This window comes from Oncorhynchus mykiss, chromosome 20 (assembly GCF_057628025.1).
Source record: "Oncorhynchus mykiss isolate SJ-2025 chromosome 20, ASM5762802v1, whole genome shotgun sequence".
NCBI lineage: Eukaryota > Metazoa > Chordata > Actinopteri > Salmoniformes > Salmonidae > Oncorhynchus > Oncorhynchus mykiss.
The window spans coordinates 2,838,512-2,857,770 of record NC_143041.1 but is presented as its reverse complement, the minus strand read 5'-3'; the positions used below and the strand labels follow the sequence as shown (position 1 = coordinate 2,857,770).

At 45.2% G+C, this 19,259-nt stretch overlaps 1 protein-coding gene across 2 annotated transcripts in view; it reads left to right on the top strand.

Moving 5' to 3' along the window:
- LOC110498800 (netrin-3) overlaps positions 1-15,477 on the top strand; it is a 96,701-nt gene extending 81,224 nt beyond the window's left edge. Inside the window, exons 4-7 of one of the 2 annotated variants that reach the window (XM_021575429.3) lie at positions 1,974-2,123; positions 7,050-7,106; positions 13,449-13,523; positions 13,778-15,477. In XM_021575429.3, the coding sequence (XP_021431104.3) occupies positions 1,974-2,123; positions 7,050-7,106; positions 13,449-13,523; positions 13,778-14,169 (674 nt within the window). In that variant the 3' untranslated portion in view covers positions 14,170-15,477. Of the gene's footprint in view, positions 1-1,973; positions 2,124-7,049; positions 7,107-13,445; positions 13,524-13,777 lie in introns of both variants that reach the window. The other variant, XM_021575428.3, reaches the window with a different exon arrangement.
- Positions 15,478-19,259: the final 3,782 nt, after the last annotated feature.

The following is a 19,259-nucleotide window of genomic DNA, read 5'->3' as shown; positions in this document are numbered from 1 at the left end:
TTTTTTTTTTTAAATAAACCGATTCATACTAAGGGGAACAACAATGCAAGGCCCTGAAAACTCCTGTTAGCAGCTGCCATTCCTTGGCAGGCCCTATCAGAGACTATTTGGTTACTGGGTTTTCCCCAAATGCTTCTTTTGCCATTTCTTGTTGTTTTTATGAAAGCGAGAGGACAATTACCAGCTATCACATTACAGTTGCAGGGATACTTCGGGATTGTTGCAATGATGCCCGTGAACTACTTCCCCAGAGTGTGATGAACTTGTGGATACCATTTTTATGTCTCTGTGTCCAGTATGGTAGAAGTTAGTTGGTAGCATGCTAGCTAATGCTAGTTAGCAACTTCCTTCAAACTTCACGCCCAGACATAAAAATAGTATCCACTAGTTCTGACTCTGGGGAAGTAGATAAAGGACCTCGATGCCAAAATCCCAAAGTATCCCTTTAAGTAAGGCAGTTTGCTTTGGCCATTTTGCAACTCAGCGAATGTGTTTTCTAATTAAGTAGGGGAAAAGAGGCGTCCTCCCCTATTTTTTTCAAGGTTTTTTGGCCAAAAGCTATTCTCGATGCCAGAACTGATCGACAAGATAAAATGTACCATTTCATTATTTAAGGTTTGTTTTTTTTGAAAGCATGTTTTTTTATTGACTCTGGATAGAGGAACTGCAGTTTCAAGCCAAGTCAAATCATTTAATCACACCCTTTAAAGCAGAATGTTACTGGGATATTACAGTTTGTGTTTTTATGTGTCAGGATGGGTCACGTCTGTCGAATTGGACCAGTGTAAAGTGTAATGGTGATACTTAGTGTGTGTGGATGGAGAGGTTTATCTTCTGATAGTATGTGTGCGTGTGTGTGTGGTTTCTTAAAGAACACATTCACATTTCTGTTTTAACTGTTGAGCTGGGTTGAGCCAAGGTGAGGTGAGGGAGATTTAGTATTGTTGATGATGATGAGCACACCAGAGGCAAAGTTTGGACCATGTTATCTCTCACCCTCTCCCTTTCACTGTTCTTCCACTCTGTGTCTCTCTCTTTGTTCTACTTTCTCTCCTCTCTCTTTCTATCTCTCGCTCTCAATTTTAACACACCATTTTTCTCTTTCTCTCTCTCACACTCTTTCCACTTTCTCTGTATTTGTCCCTCTCCCCTGTTCTGCTTCTCTCTCTCTCTTCGTCTCTGTCTCCTCTCTGTCACCTTGTAAAGAGCTCTTGGAAGAGAAGAGTTGACCGACAAGCCGAGTCTTGTATTCTGCAGCTTTTTAGACATAAAAAGCCCTCTATTGCTCAATGTGCGTTTGGACAGCCAGAGCATACCATGAAGGACAGAGGGACTGGGACTCTTTCTGGCTGGCGTATTTCTGTTGGCACTCGGCGGGCGGCGGGCGGCGGGCGGATTTTCGGGAAGCGATGAAACGGCAGAGTGGGTGTGTGTGTCAGAGTGTGTCACACACACACAGGCACCAGCGTAGCACTTGAGAGACTAGACAAATGGAGGCTTTTCTTCCCTGTCCACACAAACATATGCAAACACACATAAATACATGTATGCACTTGCACGCACAAACACACATGTATGCATGAGCACAAACACACACGTATGCATGCGCACAAACACACCTTTGCAGGGTATTGCCAGGTCCCAAAACCTGGAGGCGACAGTGGCAGTGTAGCCCAAGTGAGCAGGAGTAATCTCAGACCTACAGTCTGGAGGATAGAGGAAATAGACTAGAGGAACACCCAGTCCCGTTGCATCTGGAATACTGTGGAATACTATGGCAGATGATGATTAACTAGGATGTGTTGTAATACGGAGCCTATTCATGAAAGGGTTCAAAATGCCATCGTGTTTGAGTCGAGTCACAAATAAACCTTGAAAGTGACACTTAACATCTGTGTGACAAACCATTGATTGTTTCTCAAAATGCCACATCTTGTCTTCTCTCTCCCTCTCACCTCCCTCCCTCTCTCCAGCCTGTGACTGCCACCCGGTGGGTGCGGCAGGGAAGACATGTAACCAGACGACGGGCCAGTGCCCCTGTAAGGACGGCGTGACGGGCATTGCCTGCAACCGCTGTGCCAAGGGCTACCAGCAGAGCCGCTCGCCCGTGGCCCCCTGCATCAGTGAGTAGATCACATACACACACACTCATAGCTTGCAGGTCACCCTCACGCACACTCGCAGGTCACATATTCACTTATAGCTCTCGTAGCTCACACATACATACACACACAAGCAGACACGTAGGTTTCACAATTATGGGTCACACTCACAAGTCACACTCAAACAAACTGCTTGCATATACTCACAGCCACAAACACACAGGGCCACTGATTGCAAAAACAGTACTTCCACTGATGACTGAAGTAAATATGTGCTTCTGTTAAGTGCATGTCAATGACTTTATGACACAGGGGAGGCCCCAAAGCAGGAACACATTCTCATGAGGGAAGCGTCATGTATTGATGAACCATCTTTCAAAAACATCCATCATGGTGTGCATGATTGTTGTGAGTGGCTCTGTGTGTGTAACATAATGGGGAAACAATACCCATGTACGATACTGGAGAATGTACGATACTGGAAAAACCATGAACCATGTACGATACTGGAGAAACCGTGAACCATGTACGATACTGGAGAAACCATGAACCATGTACGATACTGGAGAAACCGTGAACCGTGTACGATACTGGAGAAACCATACCCATGTACGATACTGGAGAAACTGTGACCCATGTACGATACTGGAGAAACCGTGAACCATGTACGATACTGGAGAAACCATGAACCATGTATGATACTGGAGAAACCATACCCATGTACGATACTAGAGAAACCATACCCATGTACGATACTAGAGAAACCATACCCATGTACGATACTGGAGAAACCATACCCATGTACGATACTAGAGAAACCATACCCATGTACGATACTGGAGAAACCATGAACCATCTACGATACTGGAGAAACCGTGAACCATGTACGATACTGGAGAAACCATACCCATGTACGATACTGGAGAAACCATACCCATGTACGATACTGGAGAAACCATACCCATGTACGATACTGGAGAAACCATACCCATGTACGATACTGGAGAAACTATACCCATGTACGATACTGGAGAAACCATACCCATGTACGATACTGGAGAAACCATGAACCATCTACGATACTGGAGAAACCGTGAACCATGTACGATACTGGAGAAACCATACCCATGTACGATACTGGAGAAACCATACCCATGTACGATACTGGAGAAACCGTGAACCGTGTACGATACTGGAGAAACCGTGAACCGTGTACGATACTGGAGAAACCGTGAACCGCGTACGATACTGGAGTAACCGTGAACCGCGTACGATACTGGAGAAACCGTGAACCGCGTACGATACTGAGAAACCGTGAACCGTGTACGATACTGGAGAAACCGTGATCCGTGTACGATACTGGAGAAACCGTGATCCGTGTACGATACTGGAGAAACCGTGAAACGTGTACGATACTGGAGAAACCATACCCATGTACGATACTGGAGAATGTACGATACTGGAGAAACCGTGAACCGTGTACGATACTGGAGAAACCGTGAACCGTGTACGATACTGGAGAAACCGTGAACCATGTACGATACTGGAGAAACCGTGAACCATGTACGATACTGGAGAATGTACGATACTGGAGAAACCGTACCCATGTACGATACTGGAGAAACCATACCCATGTACGATACTGGAGAAACCATACCCATGTACGATACTGGAGAAACCATACCCATGTACGATACTAGAGAAACCGTGAACCATGTACGATACTGGAGAAACCATACCCATGTACGATACTGGAGAAACCATACCCATGTACGATACTAGAGAAACCATACCCATGTACGATACTAGAGAAACCATACCCATGTACGATACTAGAGAAACCATACCCATGTACGATACTGGAGAAACCATACCCATGTACGATACTAGAGAAACCATACCCATGTACGATACTAGAGAAACCATACCCATGTACGATACTAGAGAAACCATACCCATGTACGATACTAGAGAAACCATACCCATGTACGATACTAGAGAAACCATACCCATGTACGATACTAGAGAAACCATACCCATGTACGATACTGGAGAAACCATACCCATGTACGATACTGGAGAAACCATACCCATGTACGATACTGGAGAAACCATACCCATGTACGATACTGGAGAAACCATACCCATGTACGATACTGGAGAAACCATGAACCATGTACGATACTGGAGAAACCATACCCATGTACGATACTAGAGAAACCATGAACCATGTACGATACTGGAGAAACCATACCCATGTACGATACTAGAGAAACCATACCCATGTACGATACTGGAGAAACCGTGAACCATCTACGATACTGGAGAAACCGTGAACCATGTACGATACTGGAGAAACCATACCCATGTACGATACTGGAGAAACCATACCCATGTACGATACTGGAGAAACCGTGAACCATGTACGATACTGGAGAAACCATACCCATGTACGATACTGGAGAAACCATACCCATGTACGATACTAGAGAAACCATACCCATGTACGATACTAGAGAAACCATACCCATGTACGATACTAGAGAAACCATACCCATGTACGATACTAGAGAAACCATACCCATGTACGATACTAGAGAAACCATACCCATGTACGATACTGGAGAAACCATGAACCATGTATGATACTGGAGAAACCATGAACCATCTACGATACTGGACAAACCATACCCATCTACGATACTGGAGAAACCGTGAACCGTGTACGATACTGGAGAAACCATGAACCATGTACGATACTGGAGAAACCATACCCATGTACGATACTGGAGAAACCGTGAACCATGTACGATACTGGAGAAACCATGAACCATGTACGATACTGGAGAAACCGTGAACCATGTACGATACTGGAGAAACCATACCCATGTACGATACTGGAGAATGTACGATACTGGAGAAACCGTGAACCATGTACGATACTGGAGAAACCGTGAACCATGTACGATACTGGAGAAACCATACCCATGTACGATACTAGAGAAACCATGAACCATGTACGATACTGGAGAAACCGTGAACCATGTACGATACTGGAGAAACCATACCCATGTACGATACTGGAGAAACCGTGAACCGTGTACGATACCCATGTTTAGAGCCACACATGTAATATGGCAGGTACACCTGTTTCATTCCCGGTCTCATTTCTATAGCCAGATGACACCATTGCCTGTGTTTGAAAGAGAAAGTCAGAGTTTTCGATGCCTTTCACAGCAATTGTTAAAAGAAAGTATTAATTAGACAATAACCCCAGAAATATTTGCTCACTCTTTGGCCGGGTTGTAGAAGAGAATGTGTTCTCAGTTAACATGCCCTGGTGAAAGCAAGGTAGGGATAGAAAGGTTCCAATCTGGCATCAGTCACACATCATGGTGGTCTGGTCTGTTCTGGTGTAGATCAGTGCTACTCTGAGACCCCAGCACTTGTTTACCGTTCAGGCTTTAGTACAGTCATGTGTGTGTTTGTGTGTTGTGTGTGCGTGCTCTGTGAGTGAGTGTGTGTGTGTTTGTATGTATGAATCGGACCACTGGTCCACCACCTGCGGGCTGGAGGAATAGAGGGTAGCTTGCCATCGTGCTCTGCCATGTGGTTTGGCACAATGACCCAGACACACACACACACACACACACACACACACACACCAGGCTTGTCTAACCCTGAACAAGCCACAACAGACCATGCTGTACCACGCTGTGCCATGCCAAGCTATGCCGTACCACGTCGTGCCACATGGTGCTGTGTTGTTGGTTTTACATTGGTGTTACAGAGCAGATGGTGGAGGGCAAAAAGGAGAAAACAATGGCGCTCACGGCCAACTAACCAACCATACACTTTCCAGGGCCACTGAAGACACCCAATGAGGAGAGTGTGTTTATTGGCCTCAGTGTGTGTCTGTCAGCTCGTGCATGTACGAAGGCATCTCTTCCCAAAACGCCCTCCATTTTGTTGTCACTATCCATCCGTCCCCAGTCAAGCCCTTCTTCCCCCTAACACAATAAGACACAGAGACCAGGACTGCCCAATTAGTATGATACCACTGCCCCTCATCTCAATATCCTTTTTTCCTCTGAATATCTACGCCTCAACTCTTCACCCTCAGAGGACACGCCCACAGCTTGCCGTGCCTCTGACCAGCTGCTCTCCTCTCCTCCCTGCCTTTACCAAGCAATCCAAAGCTCAATGCCCTATTTGTTTTGCTTTGTGGGGGTGTCCATAATTTCCCCCGTCTGTTTGTTTGACTCCAACCCGGTCCTCCTCCCTCTAACTCCCCAGTCGAAAGGCAAGTCCCTCTGGGTGCACACTAACAATGCTAAGCCAGCGTCCAATTAGCCTGTTGTTATCATTGAGGCAGTGGATTTGTTGTTAGCATTAGCATTTTTTGTGCGTAGTATTAGCATTTGTATAGAAGAATGAACCTTGTTTTGGAGGGAATTCCATAGGGATGGGATTGTTTTGACTGTGGTCGAGACCGGCGAAGGGTTTTGGTTGAGCTAATCAGGCGTATTGAGGGAGTTTGCATCTGTCTAAAGATGTTACTGCTATAGGTGGCTCCCTCCTTTGCCATCTGTCTGATATTTCCATTTTTTTAATACATTGATATCTTGCACAATATGTTTGTTTGGTGCTACAGTTCTCAGAGGAAGAGAATTCGATTCAAAGTATATTTCCACAAAGTGTGTGTGCGTGTGCCAATATCTTTATCACTGTGTATTTACGTAGATATTTTCAACCTACACCCTCCTTCCTGTCTTCCTCCTATGTCAAATAACTGTGATTGAATTCAGGAATACCGAATCTGCTTGACCACATATGCAAACAGTAGGCATATGGCCAAAGCAATGTCTGTCTACATCAACTATATGGACATGCATTTTTTCCATAAAGCTCTTGTTAAAACTCTGTTGTTCTGTGTATGTGTTTCAGAGATCCCAGTGGTGAACCCTACAGCCATGGTCAGCAGCAGCACAGAGGAACCGGCAGGTCAGTTACTCCCCAAGGCTCATTTCACACCTGACACCTGTGTAGGAGAAAATAAACACCCTTTTTAAGATTTCTGGCATCCCTTTCTAACTGTTTCTATTTTGATGTTCCGTGACTGCTCTTAATCCAAGTGAGATGTTCCATTGTCTTAAAGGGGGGGGGGGGGTGTGTGAGTGTTGGCGACCTACAGTTTGGGTCATTTATCCCCCCTCTCGTTTTTTAACGCTTTTGCCTCGTGGAATCACAGCCCTGTGATTCATCACCGGCTTTAACGACATAACGCTGCAGCGACCACAGATATACCTCCCACCGCTACATCAACCCCTCCTCAGCCTTCACAGTTGGGTTGAGATACGGTCCACTTTGCAAGCCCCAGGGCAGAAGATATGTGCTGCAAGGCCTGGAAGTTCTCACAACCCACATGAACAAATACTATCGTATACTATGGTATAAATACTATAATATTCACTGTAGTGTTTTTTCACACTTTACTGTAGTATTCACTGTAGTGTTTTAGTCCCCCCCAAAAAACACTACAGTGAGCCAAAGACAGACTTGGTCTCAACTTGAAGGAATTGCAATAGGAGGGAACTTAAAATAACTTCAATGTCTAGCTCGGCCGTGACAGTTGTGGTGTCATCTCATCAGCCCAACTGCCAGACCACAGCTAGCCCACCAATAGGCTTAGCAGTTCCACCTTGCCCTCTGATAGGCTAGGTGGAATTTTCACCACATTGCTTGGGCTTGTAACCCTCACACACACACAATACACACAATACACTGTGTTTTTGCTTCCCTGGGAAAGTGTTTTTCCACTGTGACAAACAAACAAGAAAGATTGTTTATCGTCAATTCATCTCTGCACAAATGGGCAACATACAGGCAAATGTCCCATCCATCCCTCTCTCTCATCCCGCCCAGCCCACCATAGACGAACATACCTCTCCTCCTTCATAAGGCCCTCAGAAACCCAAAACCTGAAAATGTCTCGCTTTCGTGTGTGTGTGTGTGTGTGCGCGTGTTTGTGTATGTTCAAGGGGGTGGTAGTTGCAATTTTTCCCTGTCACCGCGCTGTGAATAGGGACAGGGGAACAAGAGTAACCAGAGCCGCCAATGCATGTGATTGTGTGTTTTCAGCCGTGGCTCTTCTGGGTCAATGGGCAATTCATGGGGGGTTTTCCAGGTGAATGCCCATCAGTAAGTGACTCTTCATGGGAAAAGACACACTGGCCCTGAGCCAGAGTTTTACCACTGACATCATGGGCTGCACAGCTGGCCACTGTACCAGGGTACCATGCACACACATGCAGGAACGCACACACAGATGTGCATATACAGTTGAAGTTGGAAGTTTACATACACCTTAGCCAAATACATTTAAACTCAGTGTTTCACAATTCCTGACATTTAATCCTAGTAAAAATTCCCTGTCTTAAGCCAGTTATGACCACCACTTTATTTTAAGAATGTGAAATGTCATAATAATAGTAGAGAGTGATTTATTTCAGCTTTTATTTCTTCATCACATTCCCAGTGGGTAAGAGGTTTGCATACACTCAATTAGTATTTGGTAGCATTGCCTAAATGTATTTGGCTAAGGTGTATGTAAACTTCCGACCTCAACGATATATATAAACACCAGTCTCAATGTCAACAGTGAAGAGGCACCTCCGGGATGCTGGCCTTCTAGGCAGAGTTCCTCTGTCCAGTGTCTGTGTTCTTTTTCCCATCTTAATCTATTCTTTTTATTGAGATATGGCTTTTTCTTTGCAACTCTGCCTAGAAGGCCAGCATCCCGGAGTCGTCTCTTCACTGTTGACGTTGAGACTGGTATTTTGCTGGTACTATTTAATGAAGCTGCCAGTTGAGGACTTGTGAGGCGTCTGTTTCTCAAACTAGACACTCTAATGTACTTGTCCTCTTGCTCAGTTGTGCACAGGGGCCTCCCACTCCTCTTTCTATTCTGGTTAGAGCCAGTTTGCGTTTTTCTGTGAAGGGAGTAGTACACAGCATTGCACGAGATCTTCAATTTATTGGCAATTTCTCGCATGGAATAGCCTTCATTTCTCAGAACAAGAATAGACTGACGAGTTTCAGAAATAAGTTATTTGTTTCTGCGCATTTTGAGCCTGTAATCGAACCCACAAATGCTGACACTCCAGATTCTCAACTCCAGATATTCTAAAGAAGGCCTGTTTTTATTGCTTCTTTTAACAGCATAACAGTTTTCAGTTTTCAAAAGGGTTTTCTAATTATCAGTTAGCCTTAAAATTATATATTTGGATTAGCTAACACAACGTGCCATTGGACAACGTGCCATAGGGTTTCTGGCATGATAGTGTTGATGTGAGCCATGACCAGCCATTGAAAGCACTTCATGGCTACATACGTGAGTGCTACGGGGCGTTAATCATTTAGGCATGTTACCTTCGCTATCTTGGGAACAGGACATTTTTTGGTCTGTTTAAATATTACTGACTTACAGGGAGAGGTTTAAAATGTAATTGAAGACACTTGCCAGTTGGTCCACGCATGCTTTGAGTACACGACCTGGTCATCTCTTTGGCCTCGCAGCTTTGTGAATGTTGACCTGTTTAAAGGTCTTGCTCACATTGTCTACGTGATCACACAGTCGTCTTGAACAGCTAGTGCTCTCATGCATGCTTTAGTGTTGCTTGCCTCAAAGCAAGCATAAAAGGCATTTAGCTTGTCTGGTCGGCTCTTGTTACTGGGCAGCTCGTGGCCGACAAGCTTCAGAGCCAGTGTAGTAGGCTTCAATCTGAGTCCTGTATGGACGCTTTGCCTGTTTGATGATTCGTCTGAGGGCATAGCGGGATTTCTTATAAGCATCCGGATTAGTGTCCCCCTCCTTAAAAGCGGAAGCTCTAACCTTTAGTTCGGTGCAGATGCTGCCTGTAATGGAGTAAAGGCGGTCTAGAGTTTTCCCCCTCTGGTTGCACATGTAACATGCTGGTAGAAATGAGGTAAAACCGGGTTCCTGAGTGGCGCAGTGGCCTAAGGCGCAGTGGTCGTAGGCACTGCATCGCAGTGCTAGCAGTGCCAGTCGAGAATCTGGGTTTGAGTCCAGGCTCTGTCACAGCCGGCCACGACCGGGAAACCCATGGGGCGGTGCACAATTGGCCGAGCATCATCCGGTATAGGGGAGGGTTTGGCCAGCAGGGATGTCCTTATCCCATCTCGCACTAGCGACTCCTGTGGCAGGCCGGGCGCAGTGCACACTGACATGGTTGCCAGGTGCATGGTGTTTCCACTGACACATTGGTGCGGCTGGCTTCCGGGTTAAGTGGGCATTGTGTCACGAAGCAGTGCTGCTTGGTTGGGTTTTGTTTTGTAGTTTGCGCGGCTCTCGACCTTTGCCTCTTCTGAGTCCGTATGGGAGTTGCAGCAATGAGACAAGACTGGAATTGGATACCACAAAATTGGAAAGAAAAAGGGGTAAAAGTAAAAAATAATTATAATAATAAATGAGATAAAATGGATTTAAATGTGCCTGCATTAAAGTCCCTGGCCACTAGGAGCGTCGTTTCTGGATGAGGATTTTCTTGTTCGTTTATGAACTGCTCTCCCACATCACTAAGTGTGTTTTCTCTCCACTCCTATAGTTCGACATTCAACAGATTTATTCAGCTCTCCCCATGACAGATTCAGTGTGGCCTACTTCATCAATTCATTCAATGCGCCCCTTCCACAATTCACGCACCCACGCACTCATACCAAATCCTCTCTCTCTTTCACATACTCACACACACATTTACCCAGGTTTGTTTAACTGTGGTTTATTGAAAGCTGCTGTGAGTGAGAGGTATAGGCACTAGGCAGCTGCTCTGGCCTCTCTCTCTCTGCTTGTCACTAATAAAAGGTCCATCACTCTGATATATGGGCCAAGACTCCCTGACATTTTTACTGGCTCCTCGGCCTCCTCTCTCGTCCTCCTCCCCCTCCTCCTCCTGCCCTAGTCTGTTCCGGCTCTCTCCAAACCCTCAGCAAAACGAGCGTATGCGACTTACCCAGAAACCGTTTCTTGGGCCACATCCCTGCAAGCAATCACTTTTATTTAGTTTGGTTTTGGAGGGCGAGACCGCTTCCCTTCACAACTTCTGAATGTTTTCACTTTGAAGGCAGCTAGAGAGGGAGACCAGGGAGTTCACAGATACCCGGGCTCAGTGTCTTTGCGATTTTTACGCTAGCTGTAAATGCAACCTGGTGTCTTCTGGACTTTTCCGTGTGTCCCTTTCAAAAGCCTGAATAAAATGAGATCAGACACCAAGCTCCCTGGCTTGCTCACTAGAAGTCAGGTCAGCAACTCTGTGTCCCTCTGTGACCTTTTAAACCAAACCATATATTAAAGTACACCATCCTTTTATAATCGCAAACTGTAGGCAGAACTAGTACTGTAGGGGTGGTTTAATGAACATGCTTGACCCTATGTCCTTTTGTCACAACTCCCACTGCAGTGACATCAAAGCCAATAGGCCATTTTAATAGTCATGTGTTTTCTAATGTCCTATATAGATCTCTATGGGTTCAATTTAATCAAATCCGTACTGCAGTATGTATGGAGTCGATCAACTGCAAAAGTTGTTCAACCTCTCTAGTTTACACACCTATGATGCCACACCCACTAAACATGGTCAAGAGAAACACATCGACCACAGGGCAGCTTCTTCCTCCGTACGGCGGTCAGCTTTGTGGTTTCTTTCTGGTCGTGGTCTCCCAGCCATCCAACCATGACCACTTCCATGCACGCTGTCTATTCTCTGGGCCCCAGAAAGGCAGGAAGACATGTCAAACGGAACACTTTCCCCCCCTCTGCAATATTTCACTGGCCGCGACTCCCCCACCGGTTATTGCAGGGGCTTACATGTGATTTGTCTAAGGTCGTATTTTACTCCAACTAACCCGACCAAACCTAACATTTCCTCTATCCAGGCGCCTGTCTCAGAAACCCGGCACATGTGGTGTGTGTGTGCGTGTGCGCATGCGGCCGTTTGTGTGATTGCCTGTGTGTGTGTGTGTGTGTTTGCGGGCCTGTGTGTGGGTGCGTGTGTATGTTTGTGCCTCTTGGTGTGTATGTGTGTGTGCTACGTGTGTGTGATATGTGCATTTAATTGAAAACACTCTTGGTGTGTGTTTTCAGTGTGCAAAAGCCTGCTGCTTGTAATGATTCCTAATGTGTATTCCAACTTCTAATGTGAAACAGTCTTAAGTGTGTAAGAGTTCTGAAAATGTAACCATGTCACCATCTTCACTTTTTTATCATCTCCAGTGTGTAACTATTGTCTGGTTATGTGCGTAATAGTCCCTATATCTCTCAATGTCCTGTTTTGTGTGTAAGTGTGTAACTATCCCCAGCAAGTTAGACTTCCAGATGTGAGACTGGACTTCCAGATGTGAGACTGGACTTCCAGACGTGAGACTGGACTTCCAGACGTGAGACTGGACTTCCAGACGTGAGACTGGACTTCCAGACGTGAGACTGGACTTCCAGACGTGAGACTGGACTTCTAGACGTGAGACTGGACTTCTAGACGTGAGACTGGACTTCGAGACGTGAGACTGGACTTCGAGACGTGAGACCGGACTTCGAGACGTGAGACCGGACTTCGAGACGTGAGACCGGACTTCGAGACGTGAGACCGGACTTCGAGACGTGAGACCGGACTTCGAGACGTGAGACCGGACTTCGAGACGTGAGACTGGACTTCTAGACTTGAGACTGGACTTCGAGACGTGAGACTGAACTTCTAGACGTGAGACCGGACTTCGAGACGTGAGACCGGACTTCTAGACGTGAGACCGGACTTCGAGACGTGAGACCGGACTTCGAAACGTGAGACCGGACTTCGAGACGTGAGACTGGACTTCTAGACGTGAGACTGGACTTCGAGACGTGAGACCGGACTTCGAGACGTGAGACCGGACTTCGAGACGTGAGACCGGACTTCGAGACGTGAGACCGGACTTCGAGACGTGAGACCGGACTTCGAGACGTGAGACCGGACTTCGAGACGTGAGACTGGACTTCGAGACGTGAGACTGGACTTCTAGACTTGAGACTGGACTTCGAGACGTGAGACTGAACTTCTAGACGTGAGACCGGACTTCGAGACGTGAGACCGGACTTCTAGACGTGAGACCGGACTTCTAGACGTGAGACCGGACTTCTAGACGTGAGACCGGACTTCTAGACGTGAGACCGGACTTCGAGACGTGAGACCGGACTTCGAGACGTGAGACCGGACTTCTAGACGTGAGACCGGACTTCGAGACGTGAGACTGCCTATTTGTGTGTGTAAAAGGTACTCTTTCTTTTATCAGCAGATTGTGAGTCATATTGCAAACCAGTGAAAGGGAATCTGAAGATCAACATGAAGAAATACTGCAAGAAAGACTATGGTGAGTGATTGAACAGACGAATACAGCCTATTTATTTATCAAACATGATTGGTGAATATGGTGAAAAAAGAAAGTACCCATATTGGATCTGTGACTTATAACAGTGAATTATCAACCCAGCACTCCAAAACATGATTTTTAGTAGCTATATGTTATTACTGGCTTTTGAAAAGTATTTTCAATTAGTTTTTCATTTTTGTTAGTACTGTACCTGCATCAGTTGTAATGGTTGGTTTGTCTGTGTGTCTCGTCAGTGGTGCAAGTCAACGTGCTGGACATGGAGACGGTGGGCGACTGGGCCAAGTTCTCTGTCAGCGTGGTGTCTGTCTACAAGAGCCGTGGCGAGCCACTCAAACGGGGCGACAACGTCCTGTGGATTCACATGAAGGACCTGGCTTGCAAGTGTCCAAAAATCCAGATGAGCAAGCGCTTCCTGGTTATGGGCACTAGCGAAACCGGGCCCGGGGGTTCTGTGCCTGGGGGTCCCAGAGCTGGACCAGGGGCCATAGGGGCCACTGCAGGAGCAGAGCGAATAGGGCTCCTGGCCAATAAGAACAGCCTGGTCATCCAATGGAGAGACATTTGGACACGGCGCCTACGGAAATTCCAGCGCAAAGAGAAGAACGGCAAGTGCAGCAAAGCATGATTTGAGAGAGAGCAGCACATCCCATCCAACACCACCCCCCACCCATACTCCTACCCCCCCATGACCCCTTCCTAGCTCTCAGCTAGTTCACAAACACGACCCCACCCCCGACTCCCTAAAAACCCTGAACCCCAAAGCGGGGACACTGCACATTACAGAGACTGCATGTATTTTGCCTGTTTAAGGACCACTTTGTGTATATTATATAACTACTTAATTTTTATTTTGTGCTTTAATCATGGGACTCTTATCTATTGGTCTGCCTTAAAAAGGGACCATTAAAAAGGGTACGAAATGACAACGACAGCAAAAATGTCCACTCTTGCCCCCACTCACAACCCCCCCACCCCCCCTTCAGACTGCTTTAGTCCCCCCTCCTGTCACCATGTTTTAGTGTTTTGAAACTATCAGAGTTCACATTTCCGTTCTTGTACCAGGAGTATTTATGAAGCTCGGATAATCGGAGAGAGAGAGACTGATTTTTTTGTGTTGTAGCAAAGTCCCTCATGCAGGCTGCAACCAATGAAAATAAAAACTGCACAACCTCAGCTCGTCTGCCTACTCCACCACTGTTTCACTGTCTCTAAACCCCCACCTTGTTCTACGCAACTGAGATTACTAGCCTAGAGAGGCCATTTTGCCTTGTACCCTTATTCCATTTGTAAGATATGTAGACATCAACTCCCTGCAGTAGCATCTCTGGACCAGACCCCACAACGACTGCATCCACGTCCACAGAGGATCGTCACCACAACAAGGGCTGTCCCCACAGGGGCCCTTCTCCACCTCCAAACCTCACTTTCACCACCACCGCCATTGCAGTATATACATAACTTCAGACAGAGGCACCTGCTAGACTCTAGTCTACACGCTACCGCTGTTGACAATGACCCCACCACTCACTCACTGGTTCTACAGATCCAGTCATAGACAAACAGTGACACTGCTTAGAGACTGACCAACTCTAAACTCTAATAATGTTTCTCCTTTATTCTATATTCACATAATTCTGTTCTCAGATTCCTATACTCCTACCGACACACTGTCTCACTATCTAAGTGAAGTCCCAGAACCCATGCACCCCCCCCCCCCCCCCGCAAGCCCTCACACCATGAGCAGGAAATTGAACCATGCATCATTATCTGACTAAATATATATATTATTTTTTTTTAGAGAGAGAGAGAGAGAGACTCCAGCAGAGTGGAAAGTAGCCCACTTCAGAACAGAACAACAGCCAATTCCCCAAACTTCTGGAGGATATTATGCATAATGTCTTCCTGTGTTTGTTGATAAAAAGGTCACATGTCATTGTGTGACCAATATGTTTATTATTTCTGTCTTTCTCTTTTTCTACCACTTTTGACGATGTGTTCAATGACGGACTAGTGATCGCTTGCCAAGAGAAGAGCTCAAAACAAAGAGTGCCATTTCACGAAGAACAGAAAAAGGTTTAGCTCTCCCTTTTCAACTGTAGAGTCCGGAAACTTCTAAGCTACAAGTTTGTTGTACATTTGCATGTTTGTGGTTTTGCTGGTCTGTCCGATGCAAAGAAAAAAGTTACAATAAGCAGAGCAAGGAATTAACAAATGTTAACATCACAATCCAGAGGAAACACCCTTCGTCATCTTGCCGACACCTGACCGCTCTCTTCTGTTGCCAATAATGCATCGGGCTGTTCCTACATTTAATCAAGAAAATGAGAAAATCAGGCCAGAAACGAAACCACAAAGGAACGTCTGTTTGCTCTTAATGCTGATGTTTGTCTTTGACCTTACTTCATTGATTTAAAAAGAGCGTACAACGTAAAGACATTGTTAAGGGGTCATTCTAGCGAGCAGTAATGTAATGCTAGTGGTTGGTGGGCCGCAGTGCTATGTTTGGTTTGTCACATTTTCAAGCCCCTCAGAAGTGTCTCTCCCTCTCTCCTTGTCAGGCCTCTGTTCCTTTCTGTTCCGTAACGTGTGTTTCTGTCTCTTAGATAAGTGACAGAAGTCAGCTGCAGTCCTTATTAAGTGGTGTAGGTCCTGTTTTCATTTAGAGTTTTCCACACTGAGTGTACAAACATGCAGGCTCTTTCCATGCAGGTGAAAGCTATGCTCCCTTATTGATGTCATTTGTTCAATACACTTCAATCAGTGTAGAAAGGATAAAGAAGGATTTTGAGGCCCTGAGATAATTGAGACGGATTGTGTGCCATTGAGAGTGAAGACAAAATATTTCAGTGCCTTTGAACGGGTAATGGTAATAGGACCTGTTTTCTTTACCAAGAACGGTCTTTTCATGCTCAACAGTTTTCTGTGTGTACCAAGAACGGTCTTTTCATGCTCAACAGTTTTCTGTGTGTACCAAGAACGGTCTTTTCATGCTCAACAGTTTTCTGTGTGTACCAAGAACGGTCTTTTCATGCTCAACAGTTTTCTGTGTGTACCAAGAACGGTCTTTTCATGCTCAACAGTTTTCTGTGTGTACCAAGAACGGTCTTTTCATGCTCAACAGTTTTCTGTGTGTACCAAGAACGGTCTTTTCATGCTCAACAGTTTTCTGTGTGTACCAAGAACGGTCTTTTCATGCTCAACAGTTTTCTGTGTGTACCAAGAACGGTCTTTTCATGCTCAACAGTTTTCTGTGTGTACCAAGAACGGTCTTTTCATGCTCAACAGTTTTCTGTGTGTACCAAGAACGGTCTTTTCATGCTCAACAGTTTTCTGTGTGTACCAAGAACGGTCTTTTCATGCTCAACAGTTTTCTGTGTGTACCAAGAACGGTCTTTTCATGCTCAACAGTTTTCTGTGTGTACCAAGAACGGTCTTTTCATGCTCAACAGTTTTCTGTGTGTACCAAGAACGGTCTTTTCATGCTCAACAGTTTTCTGTGTGTACCAAGAACGGTCTTTTCATGCTCAACAGTTTTCTGTGTGTACCAAGAACGGTCTTTTCATGCTCAACAGTTTTCTGTGTGTACCAAGAACGGTCTTTTCATGCTCAACAGTTTTCTGTGTGTACCAAGAACGGTCTTTTCATGCTCAACAGTTTTCTGTGTGTACCAAGAACGGTCTTTTCATGCTCAACAGTTTTCTGTGTGTACCAAGAACGGTCTTTTCATGCTCAACAGTTTTCTGTGTGTACCAAGAACGGTCTTTTCATGCTCAACAGTTTTCTGTGTGTACCAAGAACGGTCTTTTCATGCTCAACAGTTTTCTGTGTGTACCAAGAACGGTCTTTTCATGCTCAACAGTTTTCTGTGTGTACCAAGAACGGTCTTTTCATGCTCAACAGTTTTCTGTGTGTACCAAGAACGGTCTTTTCATGCTCAACAGTTTTCTGTGTGTACCAAGAACGGTCTTTTCATGCTCAACAGTTTTCTGTGTGTACCAAGAACGGTCTTTTCATGCTCAACAGTTTTCTGTGTGTACCAAGAACGGTCTTTTCATGCTCAACAGTTTTCTGTGTGTACCAAGAACGGTCTTTTCATGCTCAACAGTTTTCTGTGTGTACCAAGAACGGTCTTTTCATGCTCAACAGTTTTCTGTGTGTACCAAGAACGGTCTTTTCATGCTCAACAGTTTTCTGTGTGTACCAAGAACGGTCTTTTCATGCTCAACAGTTTTCTGTGTGTACCAAGAACGGTCTTTTCATGCTCAACAGTTTTCTGTGTGTACCAAGAACGGTCTTTTCATGCTCAACAGTTTTCTGTGTGTACCAAGAACGGTCTTTTCATGCTCAACAGTTTTCTGTGTGTACCAAGAACGGTCTTTTCATGCTCAACAGTTTTCTGTGTGTACCAAGAACGGTCTTTTCATGCTCAACAGTTTTCTGTGTGTACCAAGAACGGTCTTTTCATGCTCAACAGTTTTCTGTGTGTACCAAGAACGGTCTTTTCACGCTCAACAGTTTTCTGTGTGTATCAAGAACGGTCTTTTCACGCTCAACAGTTTTCTGTGTGTATCAAGAACGGTCTTTTCATGTTCAACAGTTTTCTGTGTGTACCAAGAACGGTCTTTTCACGCTCAACAGTTTTCTGTGTGTATCAAGAACGGTCTTTTCACGCTCAACAGTTTTCTGTGTGTACCAAGAACAGTCTTTTTCTCAACAGTTTTCTGTGTGTACCAAGAACGGTCTTTTTCTCAACAGTTTTCTGTGTGTACCAAGAACGGTCTTTTTCTCAACAGTTTTCTGTGTGTACCAAGAACGGTCTTTTTCTCAACAGTTTTCTGTGTGTACCAAGAACGGTCTTTTTCTCAACAGTTTTCTGTGTGTACCAAGAACGGTCTTTTCATGCTCAACAGTTTTCTGTGTGTACCAAGAACGGTCTTTTCACGCTCAACAGTTTTCTGTGTGTATCAAGAACGGTCTTTTCACGCTCAACAGTTTTCTGTGTGTATCAAGAACGGTCTTTTCATGTTCAACAGTTTTCTGTGTGTACCAAGAACGGTCTTTTCACGCTCAACAGTTTTCTGTGTGTATCAAGAACGGTCTTTTCACGCTCAACAGTTTTCTGTGTGTACCAAGAACGGTCTTTTTCTCAACAGTTTTCTGTGTGTACCAAGAACGGTCTTTTTCTCAACAGTTTTCTGTGTGTACCAAGAACGGTCTTTTTCTCAACAGTTTTCTGTGTGTACCAAGAACGGTCTTTTTCTCAACAGTTTTCTGTGTGTACCAAGAACGGTCTTTTTCTCAACCGTTTTCTGTGTGTACCAAGAACGGTCTTTTTCTCAACAGTTTTCTGTGTGTACCAAGAACGGTCTTTTCATGCTCAACAGTTTTCTGTGTGTATCAAGAACGGTCCACCACTCAAAGGACATTCAGCCAACTTCATACAACTGTGGGAATCATTGGAGTCAATATGGGCGAGCATCCTTGTGGAACGCTTTCCACGAATAGAGTCCATGCCCCGACGAATTGAGGCTGTTTTGAGAGCAAAAGGGGGTGCAACTCAATATCAAAAATATGTTCCCAATGTTTTGTACACTCAGTGTCTATAAATGAGACGATGCCAACTGTTAAAAACTACATACAGACACATGGAATGATTGTACTTTCTTCTGAGATCATGTTTTTGCAGCGAAGAATGTTTACTAAATATTGTCAGTC